This window comes from Phymastichus coffea, unplaced genomic scaffold (genome assembly GCF_024137745.1).
Source record: "Phymastichus coffea isolate CEN01 unplaced genomic scaffold, Cenicafe_Pcof_1.1 PCOF00063, whole genome shotgun sequence".
In the NCBI taxonomy this organism is placed as follows: Eukaryota; Metazoa; Arthropoda; class Insecta; order Hymenoptera; family Eulophidae; genus Phymastichus; species Phymastichus coffea.
In genome coordinates, this window is record NW_026706874.1 from 1,423,823 (window position 1) to 1,451,721 (window position 27,899).

General features: G+C 39.2%; 7 protein-coding genes across 8 annotated transcripts; 3 read left to right on the forward strand and 4 right to left on the reverse strand.

Moving 5' to 3' along the window:
- Positions 1-204: 204 nt before the first annotated feature.
- Positions 205-1,798, reverse strand: LOC131667213 (kynurenine aminotransferase-like). Its single transcript, XM_058940485.1, has 6 exons — positions 1,667-1,798; positions 1,355-1,591; positions 1,041-1,278; positions 806-972; positions 400-735; positions 205-304 (listed from the first exon to the last, which is right to left on the reverse strand). The coding sequence occupies exons 1-6, from the start codon at positions 1,796-1,798 to the stop codon at positions 239-241; spliced, it is 1,176 nt and encodes a 391-aa protein (XP_058796468.1). The 3' UTR covers positions 205-238.
- Positions 1,799-5,794: 3,996 nt separating this feature from the next.
- LOC131667214 (kynurenine aminotransferase-like) lies at positions 5,795-7,689 on the reverse strand. Its single transcript, XM_058940486.1, has 8 exons — positions 7,642-7,689; positions 7,452-7,552; positions 7,240-7,387; positions 6,896-7,132; positions 6,585-6,822; positions 6,345-6,511; positions 5,936-6,271; positions 5,795-5,854 (listed from the first exon to the last, which is right to left on the reverse strand). The coding sequence occupies exons 1-8, from the start codon at positions 7,687-7,689 to the stop codon at positions 5,795-5,797; spliced, it is 1,335 nt and encodes a 444-aa protein (XP_058796469.1).
- A 622-nt stretch (positions 7,690-8,311) lies between these two features.
- LOC131667215 (kynurenine aminotransferase-like) lies at positions 8,312-9,952 on the reverse strand. Its single transcript, XM_058940487.1, has 6 exons — positions 9,813-9,952; positions 9,600-9,750; positions 9,295-9,531; positions 8,974-9,211; positions 8,753-8,919; positions 8,312-8,677 (listed from the first exon to the last, which is right to left on the reverse strand). Exons 1-6 carry the CDS (start codon positions 9,950-9,952, stop codon positions 8,312-8,314), a joined length of 1,299 nt encoding a protein of 432 aa, XP_058796470.1.
- Positions 9,953-12,273: 2,321 nt separating this feature from the next.
- Positions 12,274-14,927, reverse strand: LOC131667216 (kynurenine aminotransferase-like). Its single transcript, XM_058940488.1, has 8 exons — positions 14,793-14,927; positions 13,889-13,989; positions 13,676-13,826; positions 13,367-13,603; positions 13,052-13,289; positions 12,812-12,978; positions 12,397-12,735; positions 12,274-12,327 (listed from the first exon to the last, which is right to left on the reverse strand). The coding sequence occupies exons 1-8, from the start codon at positions 14,925-14,927 to the stop codon at positions 12,274-12,276; spliced, it is 1,422 nt and encodes a 473-aa protein (XP_058796471.1).
- A 26-nt stretch (positions 14,928-14,953) lies between these two features.
- On the forward strand, positions 14,954-21,208 carry LOC131667284 (endoribonuclease Dcr-1). The gene is made up of 5 exons (XM_058940638.1): positions 14,954-16,936; positions 17,006-17,698; positions 17,774-18,202; positions 18,277-18,676; positions 18,770-21,208. The coding sequence occupies exons 1-5, from the start codon at positions 15,108-15,110 to the stop codon at positions 21,077-21,079; spliced, it is 5,661 nt and encodes a 1,886-aa protein (XP_058796621.1). The 5' UTR covers positions 14,954-15,107; the 3' UTR covers positions 21,080-21,208.
- A 357-nt stretch (positions 21,209-21,565) lies between these two features.
- On the forward strand, positions 21,566-23,172 carry LOC131667158 (cellular tumor antigen p53-like). Its single transcript, XM_058940406.1, has 4 exons — positions 21,566-21,740; positions 21,820-21,979; positions 22,048-22,491; positions 22,580-23,172. The coding sequence occupies exons 1-4, from the start codon at positions 21,697-21,699 to the stop codon at positions 22,892-22,894; spliced, it is 963 nt and encodes a 320-aa protein (XP_058796389.1). The 5' UTR covers positions 21,566-21,696; the 3' UTR covers positions 22,895-23,172.
- Positions 23,173-24,142: 970 nt separating this feature from the next.
- On the forward strand, positions 24,143-27,873 carry LOC131667172 (crossover junction endonuclease MUS81). Of its 2 annotated transcripts, XM_058940427.1 has the most exons (11): positions 24,143-24,562; positions 24,633-24,729; positions 24,796-25,817; positions 25,891-26,067; positions 26,151-26,348; positions 26,433-26,621; positions 26,684-26,808; positions 26,879-27,092; positions 27,165-27,377; positions 27,451-27,567; positions 27,623-27,873. In XM_058940427.1, the coding sequence occupies exons 1-11, from the start codon at positions 24,173-24,175 to the stop codon at positions 27,857-27,859; spliced, it is 2,979 nt and encodes a 992-aa protein (XP_058796410.1). In that variant the 5' UTR covers positions 24,143-24,172; the 3' UTR covers positions 27,860-27,873. The 2 variants fall into 2 exon arrangements, with proteins under 2 accessions (XP_058796410.1, XP_058796411.1); XM_058940428.1 differs by lacking the exon at positions 24,143-24,562 and having other exon boundaries at positions 24,665-24,729; positions 24,828-25,817.
- The last annotated feature ends 26 nt before the right edge of the window (positions 27,874-27,899 follow it).

The window sequence follows — 27,899 nt, forward strand, 5'->3', positions numbered from 1 at the left end:
TCTGGCTAGCAAAGCTTTAGCATACTATCGGTTACCCTTTCTTGTTCCCTTTTATCCAGCCAACAAACATTCTTAATGTTCCGAATACTCAACGCTCATTAATATTTTTCGCTAAGCTTATTGAAGAGCATACAACCTACAAAAGTTCTTTTTATTCAAATACTATTATTTCATAGCACAACCAAAATATAACAGACAAATTATGCTAGAACCAATGAAAATCTGTTGGTTAATATCGCTATTGTGAGATTCCATATTTGATCTTCTTTAGTCTTCGCGCCGCTTCCACGAGGTTATAGTATTTCTGCTCGAACAAATCAAGAGCAAGGCATTAAATTTGTTATTCTAATTATAGCGAATTTGGTAAAGCGCGAGAACTCGTAAAATCAGCTGTCTCACCTTATTATAACAAAATCTCAAATAATCTTCACCCATACTTTGATGTTTCTCGCTGTAATACGAAGTTGCGGGCAAACCCAATATACCGATATTAGCGACAAGCCATTTAGCAAAATCGGTGGCTCCGTGAACGTTCGGCAATCGAGTTTTCAATGGTGACCAATCGACGAGCATGCAAGAGCCGCCGTCAGCAATGGTTAGGTTCATGCCGGCATCCAAAAACGCCTTGACCACGAGGTCGCGATTTACTTTGACCTGTTCGCGATGTGATACAAAATACGAAGTTGGCAGTCCATAGTTGCGAATTTCCTCCTCGAACCCGTACGCCAGAGCTATCTAAAGGATGCCAATGAATAGTGAACGTTTGCTGCGCATTCTGGATGTACAAGGGTGTCTCGCGCGGTACCTGCTGCAGCGTGGGAGTGTAGTAAACCGATCCCCTGTGCACCGTTTTCAAATTGTTGATCAAGTCCTTCGGTCCGTAGGCCCAGCCGATTCTCCATCCAGACACGGAGAACGACTTGGTCGCTGAGCCGATGGTGATGGTTCGGTCGAACATTCCCGGCAGCGAGCCTGACGAGATTCGCAGCGATCGAATCGATTGAAAGAATAATTACTGCGAAGGTCGCTCTTCTACCCACCGATTCTCACGTGCGGCTTGTAAGCGACCCACTCGTGCGCCTCGTCCGTGATGACGAGTGCGTCGTATTTGACGGCCAGATCGGCAATGAACTGCAACTCCTCGCGCGTGTAAACTTTGCCGACTGGATTCAGTGGGTTGTTCACTAGAATACCCTTGGTTCTCGCGTTGAACAAACTTGCCAGCTCTCGTTTATCCAGTACCCAATCGTTTCCATGAACTTCGCCTTTGTGTTTCCCCTGCGAGTTTGGCGTGAATCGCGATTAACGTTCCTTCGGCGGGGAATAAATCGAGAAAGAAGGAAAGGAGTCGAACCAGCTTTAAGGATGTGACTTTGGCGACACCGCGGCACATCTTGATAATCGGTAAGTAAATGGAGTATGCGGGCTCGATGACGATCCATTCGTCGCCGCTCGACGTGTGGCCGAAGAACGCGGCGTAGATGGCTTCGGTAGCGCCTAGGGTTATCAGCGTGTTTGCTTCTGGATCCAGGTCTTGGCCGATTAGCGGCGAGTACATTTTAGCAATTGCGGCTCGGAGCCTCAACAGTCCCTGCACAAATCAAATCCAAATAGGCATTCGTTCGTCGAAGCGCAATTTCAGACGGTGACTTGGCATATTTCTCACGTAATGACTCTGTGTGACTTGATTGGTCATGGGATCGTTGGCAAGAGTAGCGTTAGCTAAGGCCATTCGTAAATTCAGCGGCACGAAATCGTCGAGCATGTCTACGCCCATGTCCACGTAATCGTGTCCCATTGCGAAAGCCACTACCTCGTCACTGCAAAGAAACAAACATCGAAAATGAGCTGTCGATCGATCGACGATTATCCAACAATCGAGCGTGAAAGCTTACGCGGCTGTTGAGTTGATGTTAAGGAGGTGTTCTGGAAACTTGTGCTTCAGCGATCTTTTCACAACTGCAGCATCGATCGATATGATGAGCAGCTGAAAACACTTTCAGTCAATTATCGCTTCTGTGTATCCCTCGTATAGCAAGTCAAATTTTAAGATTTCAACTGCTCGACTCACCGGATTAATCGTGACAAAGATAAAAAATTGCTGGAACCTCATTTTAAACTAGATATTAGAGAATTTATCACCAAAATCAAATGCACGACAATTCTAAAGTGAGATTTCGATAGAACTGTATGACAAGACGGTCTTAAGCATTGTTTTATAGCATCGGAGTAACACTAATTTAACTGCTGTTCTGACAAATGTATCACTTACAATTAGTAACACTAACACTTGTATCAATATTGCACGACTTTTAATTATTATGTTGGGATTCACCTATATCGCCTGAGTCAAAGATTTTCCATGGCTCTTTTAAGCCTTGGAAAATTTTATGTTTTGTATTTTTTGCATCAAAAGGTATGTTTGTTGCAAGTATATCATATCGTTATGGCCTACGCTTTGAAGCCATTTTTATCTCATAAAAAGTATAATCATAAAAAAATCTTGGCTTACCAAAAAGATCATGGCATAACAGTTGGAAAAATTTTCTCATGTTTAATTTAGAAATATTGTATTGTATTGGTACGTTTAGTACGTTATATCGCGTGTAATTTGTTTTTTTCCATAGATTTTCCAAAAACATTCGGAATTGGAATATTTCTAGAGTAACTGTAAAAAATTTTTTCCAACCATGATTTTTTAAGCCAACGAAGACTTTTAAAAACAGTAAAAAATTTAAATAAATGAAAAATGTGTCCCGTTTTTTCCATGCAATATTTATAAATGATTTTTTCTTATTTTTCAATAAATTTTGTATATTTCATTTGTTTGTTAAAATTAATATTAAAAGTGAATGTTAACAATTCCTTTGAACATTGAGAAAATGAATGGATGATTAAGAATTGTCTGATATTAACGTTGAAGGAACGGAAAACTGAAAGAACTAGATATAGAAAAAAGCGAGAGTGAAAGCAGAACCGAAAGCGATACCCAGTTTTGTCGGCGATTGTTGTCTTATTTGTTGTTATTATTACTTCAAGAATACATTCACGTGGAACGCTGCAAAGGTACACTAGGTGCCTTGGTTCTCTATAGTCATTCGCACGTAGACTGACTTCTCCTATCACTTTTGGAAAGATATAAGAGAGAAGTTTTTTTCAAGGTAGAATCTGAACCATCGAAATCACAGTAACAAACACATGAAAATTTCATATTTTTCAACATTTTTACATACCTGTGATCTTTTGCACGGAAGCCAGAACTCGTACTTACTCACTGAACCATCAGGCCACCACCGCTCGTTTTTCTAATTCTAATCTCTTGAGTTGTTGCAAGATTTTGTCAAAGGACTCGGTGTGGTCCTTTTATACATAAAATTTTTTACTGCACAATTGCTGTATGTATTACGAAGAGTAGTAATTGGATGTGACAGTATTGCGTTGTATTTATCGATAGTCGAACTGTCAGGATTGCCGTGCTTCTTTTTAGAAAATGCTAAAAGTGACACAAACAGATTTATTAATGAACTTGTAGGGTTTTCCTTTATATACAATAAAATTGTCTAATAAAGTACTATAAACTGCATATCTAATAGCTTTACAAATACCTGCTTTGTATCGATTTCTAATAGGGACTATACGTTTCAAATTTCCTTTTCCAACCAATGATCTCATCAATCGTCGCACAAGTTCTTTTGTATTAGTGCTTTAAAATCGGAGGGCATCGTTCAAATCCACCTTGCCTATCATTAATTTTTGTGATCTAAAATTCACTTTATCTGATCCAATAAGATAAGATTTGCAACGTTCACCATCTACAAAAGTTCAATGCATTTTTCAATCCGTCAATACTAGTGACGCCAGACGAGCTTTGCACTCTCTTATCTTAATTTTCATTTCTTATTGTGATATTGATTAACACGATGAGACGATCCGAGACGATGGTCATCGTGCGCTCGTACAGTCCTGGCAACGATGCTGAACTCGAGGTGATTGCAATCAATGGATTAAGATTAATCATGAAAGCGGCATTTTCGGGGTGTATTTATTTTGATGCACGGTTTGAAGGTGAGCCGGTGGTGCGCCTCGTCGCTGATTATTAGCATGTTTGTACCTCCGAGCCATTCTACGAGCCATTCTACGTTGGACGATTGCTCGTCTATTGCTCCAAAACTCGCGATCATCGAACAACTCAGCCATGTTGCAGCCATCAATTTGGCAACACCGATCAATTTGGCTTATTGGATGATCGGTGAATAAATGCTGTAATTAGCCGGTTCGACGATCGGCCACTCGCCCTGTGACAGTCACATGTACAGCCTTGGTCGCGCCGATGGTCAGGTACCAGCACGCTATCGTCAGGACTTGATCGATGGCCGACTAGCACCGAGTACATTGCCGCGATGGCGTGCCTCAGCCTCCCTCGGTAATCCCTGCGGCCGAATACGCATTTAACTAATTCTTTTGTCGCTCCATCGCTGACGTTCCTAATTGCAAATCCTGCTCTCTTTTCCCACGTGCTCAAAGATATGACTTTCTCACGTCGTAGTCGCGTGTGTCGCGTTCGCCAGAGCATCTCTCAAATGCATAGCGCCTATCCATGATATTTTACGGTAGACCGACTGCTTACAATTTATTTGCAAGGCTGCTATTAATCCAGTGTCCGTGAGTTTATATAGCAGGGGCGATTATGGTCTTAAACCAAAAGTTATAATATTAATCAATTTGTCGTGATAATTAAGACTGCAAAGATCTGTAATGATCGAGTGGAAAAATTAAGCATAGTTCATTGATACGGAAGTGCATATTATCTTTAAATTGGCATGGCGTTATCATCAATTGTTTCTTGTGTTCTTAATTCCAACAGATATCTTTTTTAAATTGATACTAACATCTCTGGCCCATAGTTCTACATGCAGATTCACAATTTTAATAAATTAACTCTTTTTCTTAATTTAATTTTTGTTTGCTGGTTTTGTATCACTTCCAAAAATACAATCTACAGTGAATAATCTAAATATTAATTAAATCGAACAAAGAAACGCCCCTTACGCGAAACACCTTGGCATCGCTTTCCCGATCTGATCAAATTTTCGGATTTGTCATTTTTTAATCGATAATTAGATATTTAATTTTGAAATAACTTTTGTTGAATGGCTTGTATATAGGTAGGTATATGCACGTATGCTCGTATGGGGGCGACGCATGCGTCGGTCGCGTCACTCACTACCCACGTTGTGTCCTGCGACACGCTTGTCTCTCGTTCTCTCACCGAAGTGACAGCGTGTGTGTGCTATGTGCTAAATAAAGTGCCTTCGTTGCGAGACTAATGCTCAGCTTTTATTTCTGCAGCTGCGTCTACAATGCCGTTCCGTCTAACAATTTTATTTTGAAAACATATTATTTGAAGTGAAATAATTCACGAGTATATAATAGTACAGTATAAAAGCGGAATCTGCCCGAGAGAATGTAATACCGTTTTCGGTTTGATCGATGCGCACGGGAGCTCAACGTTATCTCCGTTTTCACTTGGCATTTGATAGGTGTGTTGATCGTTACTCAATAGTGTTATATATTCCGTCGACTATGATCGATCAAGGAAAATGTTCGATATTTCTCTTTCAGCTTGATTTACTCTTTAGAAATTGAATAAATACGATGTAATCAGGGAATCACAATACATCAAGAGACAACTAATTTATTGTCATTTTTATAAAGATTTTGATAGATAAAAGCGGTACATTGAAAACTATGTAAGCGTATTGCGAAGATAATTCGACAAATAGCGACCGACGCTTCACAAGAGACCTTTCAGTTTGCTCAATTTCCGTGCCGCTTCCTCGAGCGTATCGACCTTCTGCAAAATCAAAAGAAAAAGACGCGTAATATCGCACGACAATCTTTTCGTCCGCGATGCCTCAAAGTATCCGTCGCTTGCCTTGTGATAGCAGAATCGCGCGTAGTCCTGTCCAATAGATTTGTGCTCTTCTCCAAAGTAGGAAGTTGCGGGTAGGCCCAGTACCCCGATGTGCTTGATGAACCACATCGCGAAGTCCATAGAGCCGGCGAGCCGAGGTACTCGACTCTTGATAGGGGTCCAATCGACCAGCATGCAAAATCCGCCGCTCGCGACGACGGGCTTCAAGCCGACGTCCGCGAAAGCTTCGACGAGCATGTCGCGAAGGCGTCTCACGTGTTCCCGATGCGTCGCGAAGTAGGAGTGCGCCGATCCGAAATGACGAATTTCCTCCTCGAAGGCGAAGGCCAAGGCTTCCTAACGGCACGTCGACGTTACAATCGCTTCACCGCTCGTCTCTAGGAGGTCCAGCGGCCGCCTTTGGCATTACCTGCTGGGGCGCAGGCGCGCAATCCACGCTGTTCATGTGGACCGTCTTGACGTGGTTGAGAACGTCCCGATGGCCGTATGCCCAGCCGATCCGCCAGCCGGCCAAGCTGAACGACTTGCTAGCCGAGCCCACGGTTATCGTTCGCTCGTACATCCCGGGTAACGAAGCTGCAACGCCAAAGCGCCGTCAATGGGCCGCCCCCTCCACTCCGCTCTCCACTCCGCCCTCCACTCCGTCTACCTATTCTGCGATGCGGCTTGTGGGTTATCCACTCGTGTGCCTCGTCGCTGATCACGAGCACGTCGCGCTCCCGAGCCAGCTCCGCGATGAACTCCAGCTCCTCCGCCGTGTAAACCTTGCCGACCGGGTTCACCGGATTGTTCAGGATAATACCCTTCGTCCTCTCGTTGAACAAACTCTGCAGCTCTTCTTGGTCCAATTTCCAGTCGTCACCGCTGGCCGGAGCCCCGGTCGCGTTCTGTTTCGGACAACAACGGGTTTTCAGCTGGGAGAGCACGCGGCTCGGGTGGTGCAAACACGACCGAACCAACCAGTTTCAAGGCGGTGAATCGCGGCACACCTCCAGCCATCCTGATCATCGGCAAATACATGCTGTACGCAGGCTCGATGAGGATCCATTCGTCGTCGGCGAAGGTGTGGCCGACGATGGCCGAGTGCATAGCCTCGGTCGCGCCAATCGTTACCAACACGTTTTCCGCGGGGTTCAGTGGTTGGCCGACCAAGGGCGAGTATAAATCCGCGATTGCGGTTCGTAGCCGCACTGTACCCTGCGAAATTATTGCAACTTTGCCGTTCTTCGTATTGTTAAATTTTGGTAAAGACGATTGAATATACAAAGCAGCCGATGCATTTTCTATACGACTATCGCCATTACATCATTGGGTGTGTATTGATTGTAAGCGGGATCGGAGAGACTGGCCTCTCCCAGCGCTCTCCTGATGTACTCGGGCGCGTGGTCGTCGAGCAAATCGATTCCAAGATCCACGGGATCGTACTTCTCCTTGTACGCTTGTAAATCGTTCCTGCGTTGCGGAACAATAACTTTCGATTAGCCATCGCGACAGTCAAAGGGAAATGTCAACGCACATTGCCGAGTAATTGGTGCCGATCAGGTGAGGTGGGAATGGAAAACCTCTGGAAAATTTTTTCGTGCTAGCAGCAGCGCATAAGGCGACGAAAGTGCACACCTAATTGTTCACGTCGGCTGATTGGATTATTTATGCGACTTATATCTCACCAATAAAAAGCTCGAAAATTAGTATTGAAAAATAATTACCGTTAGTAGTGCAACACTTCGCATACCGAGGAAATTTTTCAGCTCCATGCTCCGTACGACCAATGCCCGAAACAGATGTAGAATCGAAATTATTTGCACAAGGCATACAACGATCGAGGGAATCGCAACGATTAAGTGCTAACAGAACGTTACTGAATGCGTTATTTATTTATTAAAATTTTTGAGAGCATAATATTATCTGCAATTAAGATCGGATTACGAATGGCGTAGAGTTGCGCGCGCGCAAAGAGTTAATGAGCCTGATACTGCTCGTTTGTTATCTGCTGATATATTGGTTACAAAGTTGTCAGTGGAAAATAATAAAAATAATAAAAGACTTAGCGAAGGCAATCTTTCAGCAGTAAGCTACCGAGATATTTTCTCTGTGAAGACTAAGCCATGAGAAATTAAACTATTACTTGGTTCATCACGGACTGAAGAATGCTCATGAACAAAAGACGTCGGTTACTTATAAAGCAAACAGTAAAGAAAGAACAATAGTCATTATCCGTGCAGTCAAAGCAAAGATCTTCAATTTAATAAATAATAACAAGTAGAAGCTAATAGTTATCAAGGAAAAAATGAATCTCGCAGTTTTTTGAATCTTCGAGCTGCCTCGTGGAGAGTCGCCATTTTCTGTAAAGGAATTTCAAAAATTAAAAGACTCTTGTCAGAGGAGCATCCGGATGATCTCGCCAACCTTGTGAAAGCAAAACCGCACGAAGTCTTCGCCAATGTGCTTGTGCTCGGGGCCGTAAAAGGCCGGCAAAGGAAGGCCCAGCACCCCGACATTTTTGATCATCCATATAATAAACTGCATGGATCCGTAAACGTTGGTGATTTTGGCTCCAAGTGCAGACCAGTTAGCTAGCATGCAGAAACCGCCGTCGGCGATAACAGGTGTTATGCCCGTTCCGGCCAGCGCCTCGATCATTGCGTCGCGCTGTTGCTTGACGGTCCGCAGGTGGGATATCAAGTAGGAATCCGGAGCGCCGAAATTGCACAGTTCTCGCTCGAAGGCGTAGGCCACGGCTACCTGTTTGGCCAGCAGATTTCATGGTAAGCGCGTCGTCGGACAGTCGGGCACCGGTGTCTCCAAACGTGGTGTCACCTGTTGCGGTGCGGGAGAGGAATAAACGGCTACTTCGTGAGCAGTTTTCAGGTGATTCAAAACGTTTGCGTGACCATACGCCCAACCAATTCTGAAACCGGCTACGCTGAAAGTCTTGCTCGACGTGCCAATGGTGATGGTCCTCTCGAACATTCCCGGCAAAGAGGCTGCAACGAACCAGGTTTCGAGACGGATGCCTTGCGCGAAAACGTGAAACTTACCGATTCTAACGTGAGGCTTGTGAGTTATCCACTCGTGTGCTTCGTCACAGATGACGATCGCGTTGTATTTTATCGCCAGACCAGCGATGAATTCAAGCTCCTCGCGCTTGTAAACTTTGCCGATGGGATTCAGTGGGTTGTTCAACAGTATTCCCTTGGTTTTCTCATTGAATAAACTTTCCATTTCTGCCTTATTCAGCACCCAATCGTCTCCGTTGATCGTTCCATTTGCCTTCATCTGCAAGGTTCCACGGCCGTTATCGTGTTCTAACCGCGTGAAAATCTCCGAGTGCACAGGCAGGAAAACAAGCGTCGGCGTACCAATTTCAAACTGGTGTATCTGGGCACACCTTTGGAGATTTTAATCATCGGCACGTACATGAGGTAAGCCGGTTCGATGACGATCCACTCGTCGCCCGGTGAAGTGTGCCCCGTGAACGCCGCGTAAACGGCTTCCGTTGCCCCCTGCGTCACCACAACGTGGTCTTCCGGCTCGAGTCGGCGGCCGACCAGAGGCGAGTACATCTCGGCGATCGCTTTGCGGAGCCTGAGGATGCCCTGAATCGCAGCGGTAAGTGGAAAATGGTATAGGCTCGCTTTGCCACTATCGAGCCAACGGTTCTTACATTGGGATGAGTCAGCTGATTGGCGTACGGGTCGTCGGACAGGGTGGCGTTCGCCATTGCCCGCCTGATAAACATCGGCGCGTCGTCGTCGAGCAAATCTATACCCAAATCGACGGGCCTGTACTTTTGCTGGTAGGCTCGCAGCTCCTCTCTGAAAAGATTCACTTGGTAATGATTCGCCGTCGCTCTAACGACGCTGGCTTGGTGACTTACTCGATGGACTCGTTCAAGCCTACGAGGTGTCGTGGAAAGGCGAACGTCGACGGGCGATTTATCGTAGCCGCGGCGCACAGTGCGGCAAAGTACGACGCGACCAAACTTACCGCTAAATGAATGATAATTTTCGAAATCATGATGCGCTCCACTGTGACGAGGAATAAAACTTTTCGACGCTTGTACTAGCGCTTTATAGTGATCACACGTGGGTTGGAATCAGTTGGAGTGTGCGTCACGTAAATATTAATTTCTTGTTTTTTTTATTAAGCCACTTCTTTGGACTATTCTTTATTTAGATGCGGAACAATCGAGAAATTGATGTTTCGGGGCGGACTGAACTAAATAAATTATGCAAAATCGAACGGTATTTCTTCCTGAGAGCCTGAGAGTGCTGGAATATTTACTGTTATGTTACATCGTCAATCGGCATAGGTTCTTGGAAATTAATCGAATGCACGCGATAAAAAATGAATTAGTCAACATATTAAGGAAAACTCATGTGCTATATACACAATTACAGTCATATTAATGAGTATCTCCGATTAAAAGCTAATGACTGATCTAAACCTGCTACATATTTATCATTTTAATTTTCAATTCATTATTAGCAAGGTTAATATCATGATTCGTTTACGACTGCATTGCCATTCGTTAAATTTTAGAGGAAAGGTTAATTCACGCAGGGCATCCTACAGATTAAAACATTACGTGATTTGTCATACCTATCACCTTTGCATAATGATTTATTATGTGATTTATTATGTATGATAGAGAGTGATGTCACAAAGATAAGAAACTCACCCAGAGCACTTGAAACGGAAGATTTTCTGACTCTATGTAATGTTATGCACGGTATCACAAAGTTAAGTGGTTCGTCTAAAAGTAGATAACCACAAGACTATTTTTACGTCTACAAAATACATTTTTAATGAAATAATCGACCTTTTTAATAACCTCTTCCAACTAATTTTCCTTTTTTTAACTTTAGTTTCACTATCTATGTTATTGGCACTTTGAAAAATATTCCTAATGAGGATTTATAAAAATAAAAAATTAATTTTAAATATTTTATTTGTCAAGGAAAGTCATTAAGCGCAATTGTAATAATTCACTTTTTATTGATTTTTAATCGATGCAATTTTTGTGAAATCTTTCAATCTCAAAGAAAACAGATCTCTAGTTAATCGTGTTATTACCCACATTGGAATATAAATACTTGTAAATATTTTTTACAATGGGCTATTGTGCCATGGTACGATACAAAACTTTGATCCCTAACTTGCTTCTTTGTATGAAGTTTGGAAAAACTTTTGACAAACCTTATTTCAATATAATTTAAAACAGTAATTTTTCTCTTTTCAATTACAATGTTTAATAAAGTTCGGTAAAATATTAACCGAATCTAAATAACATATACGTTTTTTTACCCATCCAAGGATAGTATATTTTCCTCCATAATTAGGATTTAATTATAAATGTGACGATTCAAGAGGGAGAAATAGATGAGAAATGTGTTTTTTTTACTTTCAATTGTAAAGTTTGGCTAATGTTTGGCATAACTGATCAAATGTGATTCCGAAATGAAATATTTAACTTTTTACATAAACTCTGCTTTCTCGGGACACTCTTAAAAGAAAGAGCTTTTGAGCGCACCTTTTTTCACCGAGCAAGTGGCAAAGTTGTACTTTTCACACGACCACTCGACAATTTTTTTCCTATGTGCTTAAATTCAAGGACAAATTTGTCAGGGAATTCACTTCGATTATTATGTATGAACGATTTATTAATTGATAAAAGCCAAACATCTGTTGTACGTCAAGTATGCTTTCTTATTCACTTCTTATTGTTGACTCTATCTTTTAGATTGACTTTGTCATTCAAACTCCTTTAAGCACTGTTCAGAGTCATTTGTGGAAATTGGAATCCAAATAATTGCGGAGAATTTATAAAATTTTATAACATTCCGGAATCAAACAAAAAATTCACGACGTAAAAGATATTCTAACCTTTAGCAACGTTTATAGCAATAACAATTCAGACTGACATTTTGGAATCAATAAATTTGATAGCGATCTTTGAGGCTTTTCGGCCTACCGATAAGCGATACAGTATAACTTGTTATTACATTGATAGCTTAACAAAGACTTTCGTGTTTTTGAGTGATCACGCTGATCGACAAATTTGTAAAACAAATAAGATAATAATTTCACTAGGAAGCCGTCAGACTCGAATAGATAAATTATTTATATTTAATATATACAGTTGTCGCGTAAATCATTCGATTTCGAACGAAATCTCGAGGGCAGTGGATCCGTCGTTTGAAGTAGTAGTACAGCTTGGATTCGTCGATTCTTCGTTCACCCAGCTATCGAATATATACAACTTCCTCCAGGGGTCCAGGGATCCAGGGCTCTGACCAAGTATGCGCATTAATTATGTAACAGACTAGTCTAGTTTATCACTTATTGAGTTTCTTCAGTCTTCGCGCGGCTTCTATGAGAGTATCGTTTTTCTGGAAGGTCAAAAACGAAGAATGAATATGCATCGCGGAACATTCGCCGCAAGCCTCAATGCCTCTCACCTTGTGAAAACAGTATCTCGCAAAGTTCTCGCCCATGTGTTTGTGCGCGTCCCCGTAATAGGACGACATCGGCAATCCCAAGACTCCGACGTTCCGAATCATCCACTTGACGAAATCCATGGCGCCGTTGACTTTGCCGCCGAACCTGCGCCTCAGCGGCGTCCAGTCGACGAGCATGCAGTAGCCGCCGTCCGACACGACGGGTCTCATGCCGACGTCGGCGAACGCCTTGGTCAAGAAGTTGCGCTGCCATTGAACGTGTCGTCTGTGGCTAACGAAGTACGAGTCCGGGGAGCCAAAGTCGCGTATCTCGTCCTCGAACGCGGACGCTACGGCTTGCTGATGGAAAATCCGAAAATTCGTGGGCGTTCAATCGAAAGATCGAGTTGAATTCGAGCGAGAGGTTCGCACGCACCTGCTGCGGCGTTGGGGCACTGTCGAGCGTATTCGCGTGGACAGTTTTCACGTGGTTCAGGATTTCCTTCGGTCCGTAGGCCCAACCGATTCTCCAGCCCGACACGCTGAAGGACTTGCTCGACGAGCCGACGGTGATCGTGCGCTCGAACATTCCCGGCAGCGACGCTGCAAGTTCCCCGTGAGGAGGATGTTCAGCGATCTCGTTGCGAACGCGCGACCGCGTGGGAGGCGCGCTTACCGATTCTGATGTGCGGCTTGTGAGTGACCCACTCGTGCGCCTCGTCGCACACGACGATGGTGTTGTACTTGACCGCCAGGCTGCCGATGAACTCGAGCTCCTCGCGCGTGTACACCTTGCCGATCGGGTTCAGCGGATTGTTCAACAGGATACCCTTGGTCTTTTCGCTAAACAAGCTCTCCATTTCCGCCTTGTCCAACACCCAGTCCTCTCCGTCGATCCTGCCGCGGTGCTTTCTCTGAATGGCCGATAGCATCGAATTCCGTCGGAATGTGCACTTTAACTTGAAGTTTGCGGTACAACCGTGTCACTCACTAATTTCAGGGAGGTGAATCTCGGAACGCCCCTGGCCATTTTGATCATGGGCAGATACATGGTGTAGGCAGGCTCGATGACCACCCACTCATCGCCGGGAGACGTGTGTCCCGAGAAAGCGGAATTGACTGCCTCGGTCGCGCCAGCCGTGATCACGACGTTCTCCTGCGCGTCGAGCTCGCGACCGATCAGCCGCGAGTACAAGGTGCTGATCGCGCGCCTCAGCCTCAGCAGTCCCTTTGCCGAGAAAATAACAATGAGGGCTCTGGCACGTTCGAATATGTCGGTGAGATTGCATCGGGGGCTTACGTCGCTAACGGACACTTGATTGGCAGCCGGACCACCGAACAGGGTCGCGTTCGCCAGTGCGTGTTGGATCTTCGCAGGCGCTTCGTCGTCGAGGTAGTCGATGCCCAAGTCCACGGGACTATACTCCGCCGCGAACGGCTGCAGCTCGTTCCTGAAGGGCAAACGCAACGATTACGCGCTGTCCGGCTTTGGACTGTCGTCGAGTGAACTCACGCGGCACTACGATTCGTCCCGGCGATGTGCGAGGGAAAGTCAAACTTGTTGGCCAAGTTTTTGAGAACAGCCGCATCGCCACTGAACACCAAGCTGAGAATCTGCACGGAATTGTCAATTAACTTGATCCTTCGGTCTGGCGCGTGACGACGCGTCGACGAAAAATACTTACGATTGTTAGAACGATCGGCCGAGACATGGCTCCGTAGATTTGGATGCAGGTATGGAACGGAAATAAATCGGCGCGGTCGCTTGTACGAGGTGATAGGTCAGCCACGAATGAAGCTATTTATATGCGCACGGAGAGTTTTGAAGTGCACGCGCGATAATGAAATGATACACTTGAGAGAATCCATTGCGCAGTCGAAACAAGTACCGTGATTATTCATACAAGAGCATGCCACAATATTATTATTAATTGTGAAGTCCCGCTTCCCACCGCCGCTAGGGAATCACCGACGAGGACGGGCTTCCAGAACGATTCTTCGCTCATTTTCAAGAGTTGCGGCATTAAGTTTGCGAGTCTCGGCAGGAACGAAAACTACTTTTTTTGTGTTATTTTGTATTATACGTGAGTTCATACAATGCCTCTGTCGCCAATGCATAAGTAAGTTTATTTAATAAATAACAATGAAAAACATCAAACTTTCACTCTAAATTTTATTACTAAAAAATTCTTTTCAAAAAGTATAATAGCAACTTTGCTTTTCAAAATTAGAGCTTATTATGATCACGCATTCAATGGCTCATCAACGAAAGTAAAGTTAAAATATTTTCTACTTCCAAAGTTCATAGAATGCTGCAAGTGATCAAAACTAGTAAGTTGGTTCCATTGACTACTAGCAATTTATGATTTTGGCAGTTCAGCCAGGGCTAATCGTTTCGTTTTAATGGCTGTGGGTACCTGAGGACTCCGATGCGCCACAGGGCTAATCGGATATTCGAATGCTAAATGCTTCAGTTCAGCCTTCAGCATAGGAGATGGTTCAATCAGACTCCGCTGATGGCGCTGATGGCGCTGATGAGCATTAGACGCCATGTTTTTAGTTTACCTGTTTACAAAGCCTAAGTCTGCGGAATTTAAGCCGCAAGTCGAGTGGTCAGCGTCAACTTTTGAAAATAATGGATTGATAGTGAAAGCAACAATAACAATTGAATATATTGTTACGTGTGAAAGGTTTTTAGTGTAAAGATAAACTAATAATTCTTTCCCATTTCAATGGCTTTTTTCTTCAACGATCAAATCCATACGAACTCGTTCACTCCAAGAGAACACCAAGTTGAATTGCTTTACTCGGCTAAGGAAAGAAATATTATAATATGTTTAGGAAAAATCGCCGAGCAAACGTTTATTACAAATAAGTTGATTCAAGAACTTGCCATAAACAATAGGAAAAGTTTGCATGACAATGGCAAACGGACAATATATTTACTGGAAAATGAACAGTCTTGCAATGAGACTGCTTTTCACATCGAACAACTTACCGACTTGAAAGTTTTGCTTTGTAGTGACGTAGATGATTTTAACATAGATCAATTTAATTTAAATACTCAAGTATTAGTTTTGACTGTGGAAATATGTTGCAAGTTGCTCAACACAAAGAAGATTATTCCAAGTCAAATAAATTTACTTATTATTGATAAGTGCCATAATTTAGTCACGAATAATGAACTTAGGTTCATTTTAGAGACTTTCAGATCCTGTGATAATGATATAAAAATTATTGGTTTTGCTGTACCACTTTATAGTTTAACCAAGGAACCAGGGCAATTAAGTTTTGCAATAGAAAGAATCGAGTCTCTGTTGAGGTGTAAAATTGAAACAGCTAGTGATTTATTATCTATTCTAAGGTATAGTCCAAAGCCAAAGGAATACATGTTAGCTTATAAAACTGAATGTAGGAAAGATATAGAAAACTATCTTCAGGAATGTAGAAATTTTTTACAGGATCATCGTTATGATCCTACCGAGATTTATAGCGAAGAATTTTTAGAAGAAATTAAAAAGATTCCAGATCCAAGGAAAAAGCCCCTGGAGTTGATCCAAGAATTTTTATATATTCTAGAAACATTGGGTTTATGGGCAGCCGATAGAGCAGCTTTAATATTGTTAATGCTTATAGAGAAGCTTAAAATCAAAACTCCTTATGATAGGCATTATCTCTTATTAGGCATAATAGCAACTTTGTTTTTAAAAATTAGAGCTTACTGTGATCACGCATTTAATGGCTTGTCAGAGACAGAAAAAATCAAAAAATTTTCTACTCCAAAAGTTCATAGAATGCTAGAAGTCCTCAGAACTTTTACTCCTCCTGCAAAAGAAGAAAACCTCATAAATAATCATGAAAAAACTATTATTAAGGATCAAAATAATCAAGAAAAGCCAGCACAAAGTCCAATCAAAAAAATGGAACCAGGTTTCAAGAAACAAAGGCCTTTTCGCTTTCGTGGATTAACAGATCCAGACTTAATGTGTGGTGTGATTTTTGTCGACAATACGATCACTGCTAAAGTGTTATTTTATTTATTAAACGAATTAAGCAAATGTGAAGATGCATATCATTTTTTATCTCCTCTCTATACAAGTGAGAAAACAAATGATGACATCTTAGGTGGGCGGGACATAGAGATGGAGCACAGAAAGCAGGAGGAAGTGTTAAAGAAATTTCGTATTCACGAGTGCAATTTGTTAATTTCTACTTCAGTTTTAGAAGAAGGTATCGACATTCCTAAATGCAACTTTGTGATGCGGTTTGATTTTCCTAAGAATTATCAGTCTTATGTGCAATGTAAGAGCAGAGCTCGTGCAACAGATGCTTTGCATATTTTATTGGTGCCAGATGATGAGCCACAAACATATGTGCAACAATTGGCCCACTACCATTACATAGAAAAAATTTTATTAGCTAAGTGTTCCAATAAGGAAAATAATGAGTTAGAGGAATTAGAGGCTGATGCTTTTTGCTCTCTTCTACCAGAGTACAAGCCTTTGGATGAGGATGAATCTCCTAAAGTTACACTCAACAGTGCCATAACTTTAATAAACAGGTAATTTTTTTACATTTGAATTTAAACGCAATTCTTGTATGTGATAAAAATTTATTTGGTTTTTTTCAGGTATTGTGCAAAATTGCCAAGCGATACATTTACAAAGCTCACACCTGAATGGAAAATCAATCCTATTAAAGTACAAGACAATCAAATGTACATCTGTTCTCTTCGGCTTCCCATAAACTCGCCTCTAAAGTATTTGATTTCCTCTTACCCCATGCCAAATAAATCACTAGCAAAACGAATAGCGGCATTACAACTTTGCATTCGTCTGCACAAGGAGAACGAAATCGATGATTACTTAATACCAGTAGGTAAGGAGAACTTCAAAGCCAATCCAGAAGATACAGAAGTGCCAGCACTACCAGGTGATGAGAAGATGGATTTGTCAGACGCAAGGCCAGGTACCACAAAGCGAAGACAGTACTATTACAAGAAGATCGCTGGCGCTCTGACCGATTGTAAACCTGAGTTCAGGAAACCGTGTTATCTTTATCATATTCACATGATGCTCAGTTGCCCATTGCCAGAAGAGCAGAATACTAGGGGAAGAAAGATTTATCCACCAGAGGATTCGGCTATTGGCTTTGGTATTTTGACTTACAAAAAGATACCGAAAGTCTGTCCTTTTCCAATTTACACTAGGTCTGGCGAGGTGCGTGTGGAACTAAAGCTTAGTAAGGAAACTGTTGTACTGGACGAGACGCAGAATGATAAAGTCGTGTCGTTTCTCAATTATACTTTTACCAATGTTTTAAGGTGAAGTTATTAAATTTTTAATGATTATTATTTGTCTGGTGTAATTCATTGACAATTCAATTTTTCTATTTTTAGGTTGCAAAAGTATTTGATGCTGTTCGACCCAAATGTCTCGGAGAATTCCTATATGATAGTGCCAGTCAAAAAGCTCGATGGTTCTACGGACATGTGTGTCGATTGGGGCTTCCTTGAGTGTATCTACGCAAATCGTAAAAGTATGCCAAATCTAGTATCCGAAGAAGAGCGACGTAATTTCACTTTTGACGCCAATAAATATCACGACGCTGTGATTATGCCCTGGTATCGTAATCAAGACCAACCTCAGTATTTCTACGTCGCAGAAATATGCAATCATCTGAATCCTAAATCGAGTTTCCCGGGAGCTGATTACAGTACTTTCGAGGAGTATTATTTAAAAAAATATTGTATTCAAATACAAAATTTGGAGCAACCATTGCTTGACGTTGATCATACGTCTGCAAGACTTAATTTTTTGACACCAAGGTTTTTTTTGCCTGATTTTATATTACAATATTACATTATTATTTTTATTTTATTTTAATCACTATTTTTTGTAGGTATGTAAATCGCAAAGGAGTAGCATTACCAACGAGTAGCGAAGAAACAAAACGCGCAAAACGTGAAAATCTCGAACAAAAGCAGATCCTCGTTGCAGAACTTTGTGCTATTCATCCATTCCCAGCTTCTCTCTGGCGACAGGCAGTATGTCTACCGTGTATACTCTATAGGATAAATGCATTATTGTTGGCAGATCAAATTCGCCGACAAGTAGCTTCTGCGATCAATCTTGGTATGGAAAATTTAGCTGAAGATTTTGAATGGCCTCCTCTGGATTTTGGTTGGAGTTTAGCGGATGTTTTGAAGAAATCGAAAGAGAATGAGAAAGCTAAGGAGGCAGAAAAAATGAAGGAAGAGGAAAAGACAAAAGAGATGGAGAAGACTGTGAATCGTGAAATTGTAAAGCTTGATTCATTATGCTGATTTATTGTATTATATTGATTTATTGGAATGAATTCGTAGAAATTTTTAACTAGATTTTATTATTTTTAGGATGACAGAACAGGCGACTGTGATGAAAAAGAAGATTTCGTGGAAATGAAAGAAAAAAAGGACAAAATCGAAAAAATTGATGATAATTTGGACGAATTAGAAATCGGGACGTGGTCGAATGAGATGTTAAATACCGCACCGATCAATGGTGACAGCGTGTATAATTGGGGTAACGTACGTTACGGTTCACCAACATACGACTCGGAGTTCGACGATGATGATTCCGATTGCAGCGATGACTTCGATGATAGCATGAGCGATAGTTCTGATGAAGGTCTGCTTATCGAGTACACGGGTGACAATGTAGCCGAAGCAATTGACAAGAAAGGCTTAATTGAGTTGGACAAGTTAAATTGCATTAAGATGCAGGAAAAGTCAGCAATCATGCAGTGGAACTTAAAAGATGACGATAAGGACGCTTTATACCACAAGCACGAACAAGCTCACATGGAGAACGTAAAGCAGAATGAAGAAAGAATCGTGAATGAAGGTGTGTTTATCACAAGCGATACTCCCGTTACATTCAAACGAAAAGCTACAAAAGTGCAAAATATTCGCGAGATTAGTAGAAAACACGAGGAATACGTCAGCGTCATTGCTGAATGTTTTATTCATGAAGTCGTGAATTCTCCACGTCAAACGTACAACAAACAAGTACCAGCGTTGCATTTTTCCGCATTGCATTCGTATACTGATGGTACTTTCAGTTTCGACTATCAGCCAGAACTGAAAGGTCACTCGGGTCCAAGTCCAAGTCTAATTCTGCAAGCGCTTACAATGTCGAACGCAAACGACGGTATCAATCTCGAGCGTCTGGAAACCATCGGCGACTCTTTTCTCAAGTATGCCATCACGACTTACTTGTTCTGCTCGTACAATAATATCCACGAGGGTAAACTTAGCCATCTCCGCTCGAAACAAGTGAGCAATCTCAATCTCTATCGTCTTGGTCGACAAAAAATGCTCGGTGAAAGTATGATTGCCACTAAATTCGAACCACACGATAACTGGTTACCACCTTGTTACTACGTGCCAAAGGAGCTCGAACAAGTGCTTATCGAGTCTGGAATACCTGTAGGTATGTGGAACATCGCACCTTTCCGAGAAATCGGTGACTTAGCTGAGAGACTGGAAATAATGAAAAGCGAGCTCGATGCTGCTATCAATGATCCTCTACGTTCATTCATCCCGTATAATCTGATAACTCAGCACAGTATTCCAGACAAAAGTATTGCTGATTGCGTAGAGGCACTGATCGGCGCTTATTTGATTGCCTGTGGACCTCGAGGAGCTCTATTATTCATGACATGGTTAGGTATCCGCGTATTACCAACGGAGCAGGTATCCGTAATTCAAGAAGAAATGCCCAAGGAAAGACCAACTGGTAGTACCATATACGTGGAAAGTATTAACGAAGATGGAAAGAAAAAATGGACACATGTCAGATACAAAAAACTACCTAATCCACCTAGTCCTTTGTTTTACAATGTATCAAAGCCGGAAATCGAATTGGAAATCATGCTCGACGGATATACTCAACTCGAGGAATCCATTGGCTATCATTTTCGAAATCGTAGCTACTTGTTACAAGCTTTCACACATGCATCTTATCAGCCTAATAAGCTCACAGACTGTTATCAGCGACTGGAATTTTTAGGCGATGCTGTACTAGACTATTTAATAACAAGGCACTTGTACGAAGACCCCAGGCAACATTCGCCAGGAGCACTTACAGATTTACGTTCAGCTTTGGTGAACAATACGATATTTGCATCGCTGGCTGTACGTTGCGGCTTTCACAAGTATTTTCGTCATTTGTCTCCAGGCCTAAATACGGTTATCGATCGTTTTGTTCGTATTCAAGAGGAAAATGGCCATTCGATCAGCGAAGAGTTCTATTTAATCGACGAATTGGACGAAGCCGAGGAAGCCGAAGACGTGGAAGTACCCAAAGCTTTAGGTGACGTTTTTGAATCACTTGCTGGTGCAATTTACCTCGATAGTAATATGTCGTTAGATGCCGTTTGGAAAGTTTATTTCGAAATCATGAAAAGCGAGATAGAACTATTCAGCTCCAATGTGCCGAAATCGCCAATTCGAGAATTATTAGAGCTAGAACCGGAAACAGCGAAATTCGGCAAACCAGAAAAATTGGCAGATGGACGTAGAGTACGAGTTACTGTCGATGTATTTAACAAAGGATTATTCAAGGGAATCGGCAGGAATTATAGGATTGCTAAGTGTACTGCTGCCAAGTGTGCACTGAGAAAACTTAAGAAAATGCAGCTTAACGTTAGAGGCAGAAAGTAAAAATTCGACAATATTTGATGAAAGTATTAATTATATATGCTTTAATGTATAGTGATTTTTATGCGGATTGTACACAATTTTTATAATACATTTCAATACATACAATACGTAATTATGTATGTAGTTATCGAGTTTTCATTGCAAACACTTAATAATAATAATAATTATTATTATTACTATTATTATTATTATTATTATTATTATTATTATTATTATTATTATTATTATTATTATTATTATTATTATTATTATTATTATTATTATTATTATTATTATTATACGTTTATAAAATTGAAGATGTTACTGATTATTTTTTCCTTTGACTGTCTATGAATATTTTTATTTAAATAATTTTTTTAGACAAACATATCGAAGGAAAAAATCGTTTGAATTACTCATTTGAAATTGAATTTGAAGTTACACACAATATTTATGATACAGTATTATTTCTATAATTTACAATGGGATTAATGTAAATAACTTTCGGTATAAGTTTGAATGGCATTGAATGTAGAGTTGAACTCTCAATCAGTCTAGCTTAAACGATATCCAGTGAGCGACGAAAAAAACTATACACACGATTCTGATTGTTCAATCATAAAATAAAGCATTCGAAAATGAACACGAACAGGAACTCGCCATTAGAGATTCCGCCTCTCATGTAAGTGTTGCATGAGTTTCTTTTAAATAATTTGGCGTGGCTCCAGTGCATTAAAAGCCAATGATTATTTTTCGTACAGATCAATATCTTGTTCTGTACCAAACAAGTGTCAAGAAATGCAAAAGAAGATTGTAAAGGGAAAAAGATATCTTCAAGGACCGGAATATGAGGATGATGTCACTGGTCCAATGGACTTTCGCTTTAAGTTTAATGTTGACAGCGCAAACAGTAATTATGTCGTAAGTATATAGATAACACGCAATTGTATATGATACTAGATATCAATATGCAATCTTTCTATTTCTAGTACTCACAGAAACTGCAAAGCGTTTACTTACGTATGTGTTATCCACTAGAAATTAAATTCTATTGGATCTCGACGTACGAATATTTGTTCTTGAATTCAGCAATGATCTACGACGAAAAGTGTCATGTAACGATTCCCGTCCAACGATGCTTAGAACATATGTGTTGGCCATCGTCACAGAATATTGGAATCGATGGCCATAAATTTCGACACGTATTCAAAATTTCGAATCCTGTTAATTCGAGTGTATCGAACTATGGAGCTGATCTTAGCGGGATACTTACTACCAGGACTTCGTTGAAACCAGAGAATGTCAAAGTTTGGCTTTGTTATAAATTTTTCTGTAAAAGCAATTGTTTGACTGGAGCTAACAGAAGGTCTATCAAGATGCTTTTCCTACTTGAAAATTTAATGGGAGTTGTTATTGCTAAACGATCTCTGTTTGTTAGTATTAGCAATAAATATTAGTATCGTCATATATATCTTCAGATATTGTTTCACGCGCGAATAACGCTGTTGTTTCCCTTTTCAGGTAAAAATTTGCGCGCTTCCACAGCGTGACAGGCAGCGCGACGAATACCGCATACAAGGGAGCTCGAGGAAACGGAGAGCAAAAAAGTGTAAATCACAGCAGCAATCTTCCTTAACTCCGTTTTGGCTAAACAGCTCTTCGAATGAACATCATTCGAACGAAGAAGTATACTCTTTAAACATCGATATTCTGGGCGAGGAAAACTACAAGTCGGTACTCAAATATGCTTACGATGTGATGGCAGCTCAGGCCATTCGCACTGGCAATCATGAGCTATTTAAGCCGCACATGGATGCGGCCTTGATTAAAGAATAGGAAGGATGATGACTAAGTAGTTTATTAAAGTAAATCTGTTAAAATTATTCCAAAGCGTTACAAAATAGTATTAAAATATACTAAATGATTCCAAATACTTTGTAAAAAATTTTTAATTTAGAGGTATCTAAAATTCAATTGAAGCAAATTGTTATTTGTATTATAGTAATTTAGTATTATAGTAAATAGTTTTATATCTTTATCGACACTCATGAATAAGTATCTTTTTTGAATAATTTGTGTTAATGATATGACGATTATTTAATAAAATTATTATTGAGACAGAAATGAAATGTTCTGTTTTTCTAGTTTTCAACCCTTATGTCAAATAATAATTAATCTAAGACAATATTCAAATTGGTAAATCGTATATCTTTCACTAAATGTTGTAAGTTAAGGTAAAACTATAAGTAGAGATAAAGACAGTTTATTTTACTCGTCGACGCCAAAATCTTGGAAGTTAGCTCCCCTACGTTTCAATTCTTTTTAATTTCAATAAACTATTTTAATTACTTAATTAAGAAAAAAGTGTCTGGTCGTTGACGAATTTTATAAGAATGCAAATGTCGACTTATTTAGAAATAGCCATTGCTAAGTCATGGTTAACTGTTAATTATAATTAGGCCAATCGATACCTCGTCAGACGTGGAATCAGGGATTAGGAGTTAACTAAATAATAAAAATACCAATATCACTGACTGTCATCTGACCTATATATACAATAATGGTTGAATCATTATACTAACAGTTGACTTTAACAACAATACTACCTCTTCATGGTTACAGCCCGCCAATTATCAGTAAAGATCAAAAGTATCCTTGTTGAGTAGAAGCTTTGTAATGGGAGGAAATAATTGTTGATACCATTATGGTGGATATATAAGTAATATATGAATTTGGTTATTTGATTATCATTCTTATCCTTTTTATCCTTGTTATCCTTCTTAATTCCTTTCTAATAAAAGCAGTAGACAGATCTGAAAGTGAAACCAGTTTGTTCGTGATCTGATTGGCTGAAAGGTGATCACTATACAGTATACTACAAACGAATGTAAACGCTCAAGCGTCTAAATCAGTTCATTGATACTACTGATATACCTATATATTAGAGGAAACTCATTCGATTCGGTTTACCTTTGCGTCAAATGACTTATTGGATAGTAATCCACACGAACACTATTTTTATACAAAGCATGTTAATTGATACATAACCTATGTGATCACAATTGGTACTGGTTAACAATTCCACTTGTTATTTTTTATTTAACAGTGATAAATATGAAAAGAAATTATAAAAGCTGTCCAAATCCATTGTTTGAACAATGGTTGACTGAAATGAAAGAACAAGCAGCAGCAAATGACAATCCAATTCAATATTCTTTTGGCAAAGCGCTTAGTTCTCTTAGAAAATGTCCAATAAGGTTGGAAACTGGAAAAGATTGTTTGATTTTGCAACATTTTGGGAAGAAGATCTGTGATATATTAGATAAAAAATTAGAGACATATAAAAAAACAAATAATCTGCCATCCACCTCTCAACCATCAGCTATTCATAATATTCTTGGTAATGAAGATGAGAATGTTGTAGGTAAACGTAGAAAGAAGAGTTTATCTAATGATAAAATGCCTGATCAAGTTGACCTTGATAATGATAAATCAGTATTCAAAGTAATTTTAAATAATGCTCAATAGTTAATTCTATTTCCCTTTGTATTTAATTTAAAAATCATTATTACAGGTGCCAAAAAATAAGCTTTATATTCCTAAAGTTGGTTCTGGTGCTTATGCCATTTTAACTACAATGTATACTAATATGCAAAAACATAACTACCTAGGTAAGAAACAAGAAAAAATTAACATTGATTGGTAGAATATAAGTTTATAAAAATAATCTGTTTCAGGATACATGTTAAAGAAAGACATAATTTTACAGGCTAAAAGTAATTGTGATTCACCAATGAAAAGCAATGCTTTTGAACATTACTCAGGCTGGTCAGCAATGTCAACACTGATTTCCAAACATTATGTTATAAAAAAGAGTAATCCAGCTAAATATAGCCTTACAGATTCAGGAGTTGCTTTAGCTCTGTCATTGATTGAAGGAAAAGTATTACACCATCAAGACTCTGACAATGAAGATGAAGATGATGATGGTGCTAGTTATAAAAAACAGCTGGTAAGTTGTAAAAGTAATAAGAAGCCTAAAAGCAACTCATCAATCTCTGATGAATCTGACTCTGCTAAGGTATCTACTTCAGACAAAGTTTTAGAAAATCGATTTAGTGATTCAGATGATGATGCTTTCAAGAGAAATAATAGGAACAATTTTGAGACATATGATGTCAAAACAAAGAAGCCTCAATCTATGGTACAAAACTCTGATGATGAGCTAGAAACAGCACTAGCATCATCGACTGAAACAAAAGCATCTAAACCTCATAATAATTTACTAAGTAAAACTAAATCCAAAGTTGATGCTAGATCTAAAGATGAAGTAGAAATGGCCTTATCATTGTCTTTGGCTGAAATAAAAACAAAAAATAGGATGGCATACAATGATCAAAATGATCAAAATGAAACTGATCAAGATGAAGAACTTAAAAAAGTGTTAGCAATCTCATTAAATGAATCAAAAATAAAAGATTATATAGATTTGAGTGTACTGGATGCTAATTACTTAGTTGAGGATAAAAAAATAGATGATATTATTGAACAATATAGTGGTACTGAAATGGATGAAGATATAGCAATTGATCTTATGCATGTCAGTATGAGAAGACTATTTAATGATAGTGCAAATAAAAAAAAGTCTAATGCTGATCCAGGTTTTTGTAGTGAAAATGTGAAAGTGGATGAAATTATTTGTCTTGATGATGATGAGATGGAGGATAGATCTGAAAAAGCACTGACAAATAATTTTGAAGTAGGGACTTGTATTTAATTTGTGCTATTAGAAGTCCAAAACAATTTATCAGTTAATTTTTTTTTTATTTCAGTCAAAAATTGACAGTAACAATGAAAATGATGATAGTTACATAGAATTTTGTAAAGAAAATGCAGAATCAGGTCTACATGTCAAAAAGAAAAGTAAACATTTTATCTTTACTAATATTGCATCAACCGACAATGATCCAATCATCGTAGATGCAGAGTTTGCTCAAAAAAATGACACGGTAAGTAGAACTGTTGTCATTTAATAAAAATATGTATTCGATAGACTAGTAGTATCTATTTTTTATTACACATTAATTTATAGACAAATGCTGATTTATATAGTTCACCTACAAATTTTGATAGTCCAACAAATAGTAATCGAAGTTTTGAAAAACATGATTTGTCTACTAATGAAATAGGAATGTATAACAAGGATTTTCAGTCGGTTACTAAAAGAAAACAAATTAGTTCTAAAAAAAATGTTACAGATGAAATTGTGATAAGTGACGACGACGAAAAGGTTCGCAATGAAATACTTGTAAGATTTTTATAATTCATTCATTCATTAGAATGATTCTCTAGAAATATATTTTTTTATTTCAAGGTAAATAAAACTGAAATTTTTGCAAGTCCGGTAAAAACATCTAGAAAAATCGTTAATCTGAACAAAGAAAATTCTAAAGCTACAGTTAAAACTCAAGAAGAATATGAATTTCCAGAATTTAACTATTCACCTATTGCATTGAAAAGTATCAATGTTAATCCACTTAAGTCTTTAAAGAACGTCAGTGACGTAAGTTAATTAAAAATGTAGTATATCAATCTCATGTTATTATTAATGAATTTCTTTTTTAGAAAGGAAATAGTAAAGCCAGTACAAAATCTAAGGAAATTCCAGAAGACGTACCTTCCGAATCCTTTACTTTATTGCCTAATAATTTTGATATTGTTTTACTTGTTGACACACAAGAAACCGGCGGGTAAATTTTCATGAAGAAAATTTGTATTTGTGAGTAAAATTTTATTTTTATACTGTTTATCACTTTTTAGAACTAAAAAGAAATCAATAGACGATACAACGATATCAACATTGAACGATGTAGGAGTTTTGTATGAAGTGAGAAATCTAAAAGTGGGCGATTTCACATGGATTGCAAGATGTAGATTTACGCAAAAAGAACTTATTCTTCCATATATCATTGAGAGAAAGAGAATAGATGATCTTGGCGCAAGCATTATAGATGGGCGTTATTATGAGCAAAAGGTATTGTATTTTTGTATAAATTTTCATTCTATTCCTTAGAAATGTTTTATAAGTCTTTCCATTTCCATTTAGCATCGATTAAGGCAATCAGAAATAAAAAATGTCATTTATTTGATTGAACATTTTGGAAAAACTTACCATGGTACATTACCATTAACATCTTTATTACAAGCAGGAATTAATACTACAGTTCAAGATGGCTTTATTACTAAATTTACAAAGGATCACAAAGATTCAATCTTCTACTTGGCAGCTATTACAAGAAAATTAATACGAATGTACAAAGTAAGTAATATGTTCTTTCCTGCATCAAATGCATAACTTTGAATTTTATTTTAAAAAGATTACTATTTTTCAGAGTAAAAAACTGGTAAGCTGTCCTAAAAAAAACATAGATTCAGATGCAGAAATATCTAAAAATACAGAACAACTGATGGAATTCAGCGAGTTCAATAAAGCTGCTCTCAAGACAAAGGTAATTAGAATATATTGAAAGATTTCATTTGTCGTATTAATTAAATCTCTTACAGCAATTTACCGTTCGAGAGATGTTGATAAAACAACTCGTCCAATTAAAAGGAATGTCAGCAGAAAAAGCAATCGGTATCACGGAATTATATCCTACACCACTGATTCTCGCGGAAGCATTCCGAAACGGAGATAAAAACTTGTTAGCGGATATTGAAGCGGGATCATCGAAAAGAAAAATCGGTTCTACTATAAGCAATGTACTCCATATGTTTTACACAAGGGTAAATCTGAACTAACGTTTGGATTATTTTTTATATGCCTCTTTTAAATTTAAGA

Coding starts and splice junctions, on each gene's coding strand:
- LOC131667213 (XM_058940485.1), bottom strand. CDS start 1,798: ATGGGACACGATTACGTGGACATGGGCGTAGACATGCTCGACGATTTC. Junction 1,592..1,666: donor AAGTCACACAGAGTCATTAC/GTGAGAAATATG, acceptor TGATTTGTGCAG/GGACTGTTGAGGCTCCGAGC. Junction 973..1,040: donor CAAGCCGCACGTGAGAATCG/GTGGGTAGAAGA, acceptor GAATCTCGTCAG/GCTCGCTGCCGGGAATGTTC.
- LOC131667214 (XM_058940486.1), bottom strand. CDS start 7,689: ATGGAGCTGAAAAATTTCCTCGGTATGCGAAGTGTTGCACTACTAACG. Junction 7,133..7,239: donor ATCAATACACACCCAATGAT/GTAATGGCGATA, acceptor ATAATTTCGCAG/GGTACAGTGCGGCTACGAAC. Junction 5,855..5,935: donor CGCGATTCTGCTATCACAAG/GCAAGCGACGGA, acceptor TTGATTTTGCAG/AAGGTCGATACGCTCGAGGA.
- LOC131667215 (XM_058940487.1), bottom strand. CDS start 9,952: ATGATTTCGAAAATTATCATTCATTTAGCGGTAAGTTTGGTCGCGTCG. Junction 9,532..9,599: donor ATCAGCTGACTCATCCCAAT/GTAAGAACCGTT, acceptor GCTGCGATTCAG/GGCATCCTCAGGCTCCGCAA. Junction 8,920..8,973: donor CAAGCCTCACGTTAGAATCG/GTAAGTTTCACG, acceptor GGTTCGTTGCAG/CCTCTTTGCCGGGAATGTTC.
- LOC131667216 (XM_058940488.1), bottom strand. CDS start 14,927: ATGGCGTCTAATGCTCATCAGCGCCATCAGCGCCATCAGCGGAGTCTG. Junction 12,736..12,811: donor GTGCCCCAACGCCGCAGCAG/GTGCGTGCGAAC, acceptor ATTTTCCATCAG/CAAGCCGTAGCGTCCGCGTT. Junction 12,328..12,396: donor CGAGATACTGTTTTCACAAG/GTGAGAGGCATT, acceptor TTGACCTTCCAG/AAAAACGATACTCTCATAGA.
- LOC131667284 (XM_058940638.1), top strand. CDS start 15,108: ATGGCTTTTTTCTTCAACGATCAAATCCATACGAACTCGTTCACTCCA. Junction 17,699..17,773: donor ACTTTTACCAATGTTTTAAG/GTGAAGTTATTA, acceptor TTCTATTTTTAG/GTTGCAAAAGTATTTGATGC. Junction 18,677..18,769: donor AGACTGTGAATCGTGAAATT/GTAAAGCTTGAT, acceptor TATTATTTTTAG/GATGACAGAACAGGCGACTG.
- LOC131667158 (XM_058940406.1), top strand. CDS start 21,697: ATGAACACGAACAGGAACTCGCCATTAGAGATTCCGCCTCTCAT. Junction 21,741..21,819: donor TTAGAGATTCCGCCTCTCAT/GTAAGTGTTGCA, acceptor TTTTTCGTACAG/ATCAATATCTTGTTCTGTAC. Junction 21,980..22,047: donor GCGCAAACAGTAATTATGTC/GTAAGTATATAG, acceptor TTCTATTTCTAG/TACTCACAGAAACTGCAAAG.
- LOC131667172 (XM_058940427.1), top strand. CDS start 24,173: ATGAAAAGAAATTATAAAAGCTGTCCAAATCCATTGTTTGAACAATGG. Junction 25,818..25,890: donor CACTGACAAATAATTTTGAA/GTAGGGACTTGT, acceptor TTTTTATTTCAG/TCAAAAATTGACAGTAACAA. Junction 27,093..27,164: donor GGCGTTATTATGAGCAAAAG/GTATTGTATTTT, acceptor ATTTCCATTTAG/CATCGATTAAGGCAATCAGA.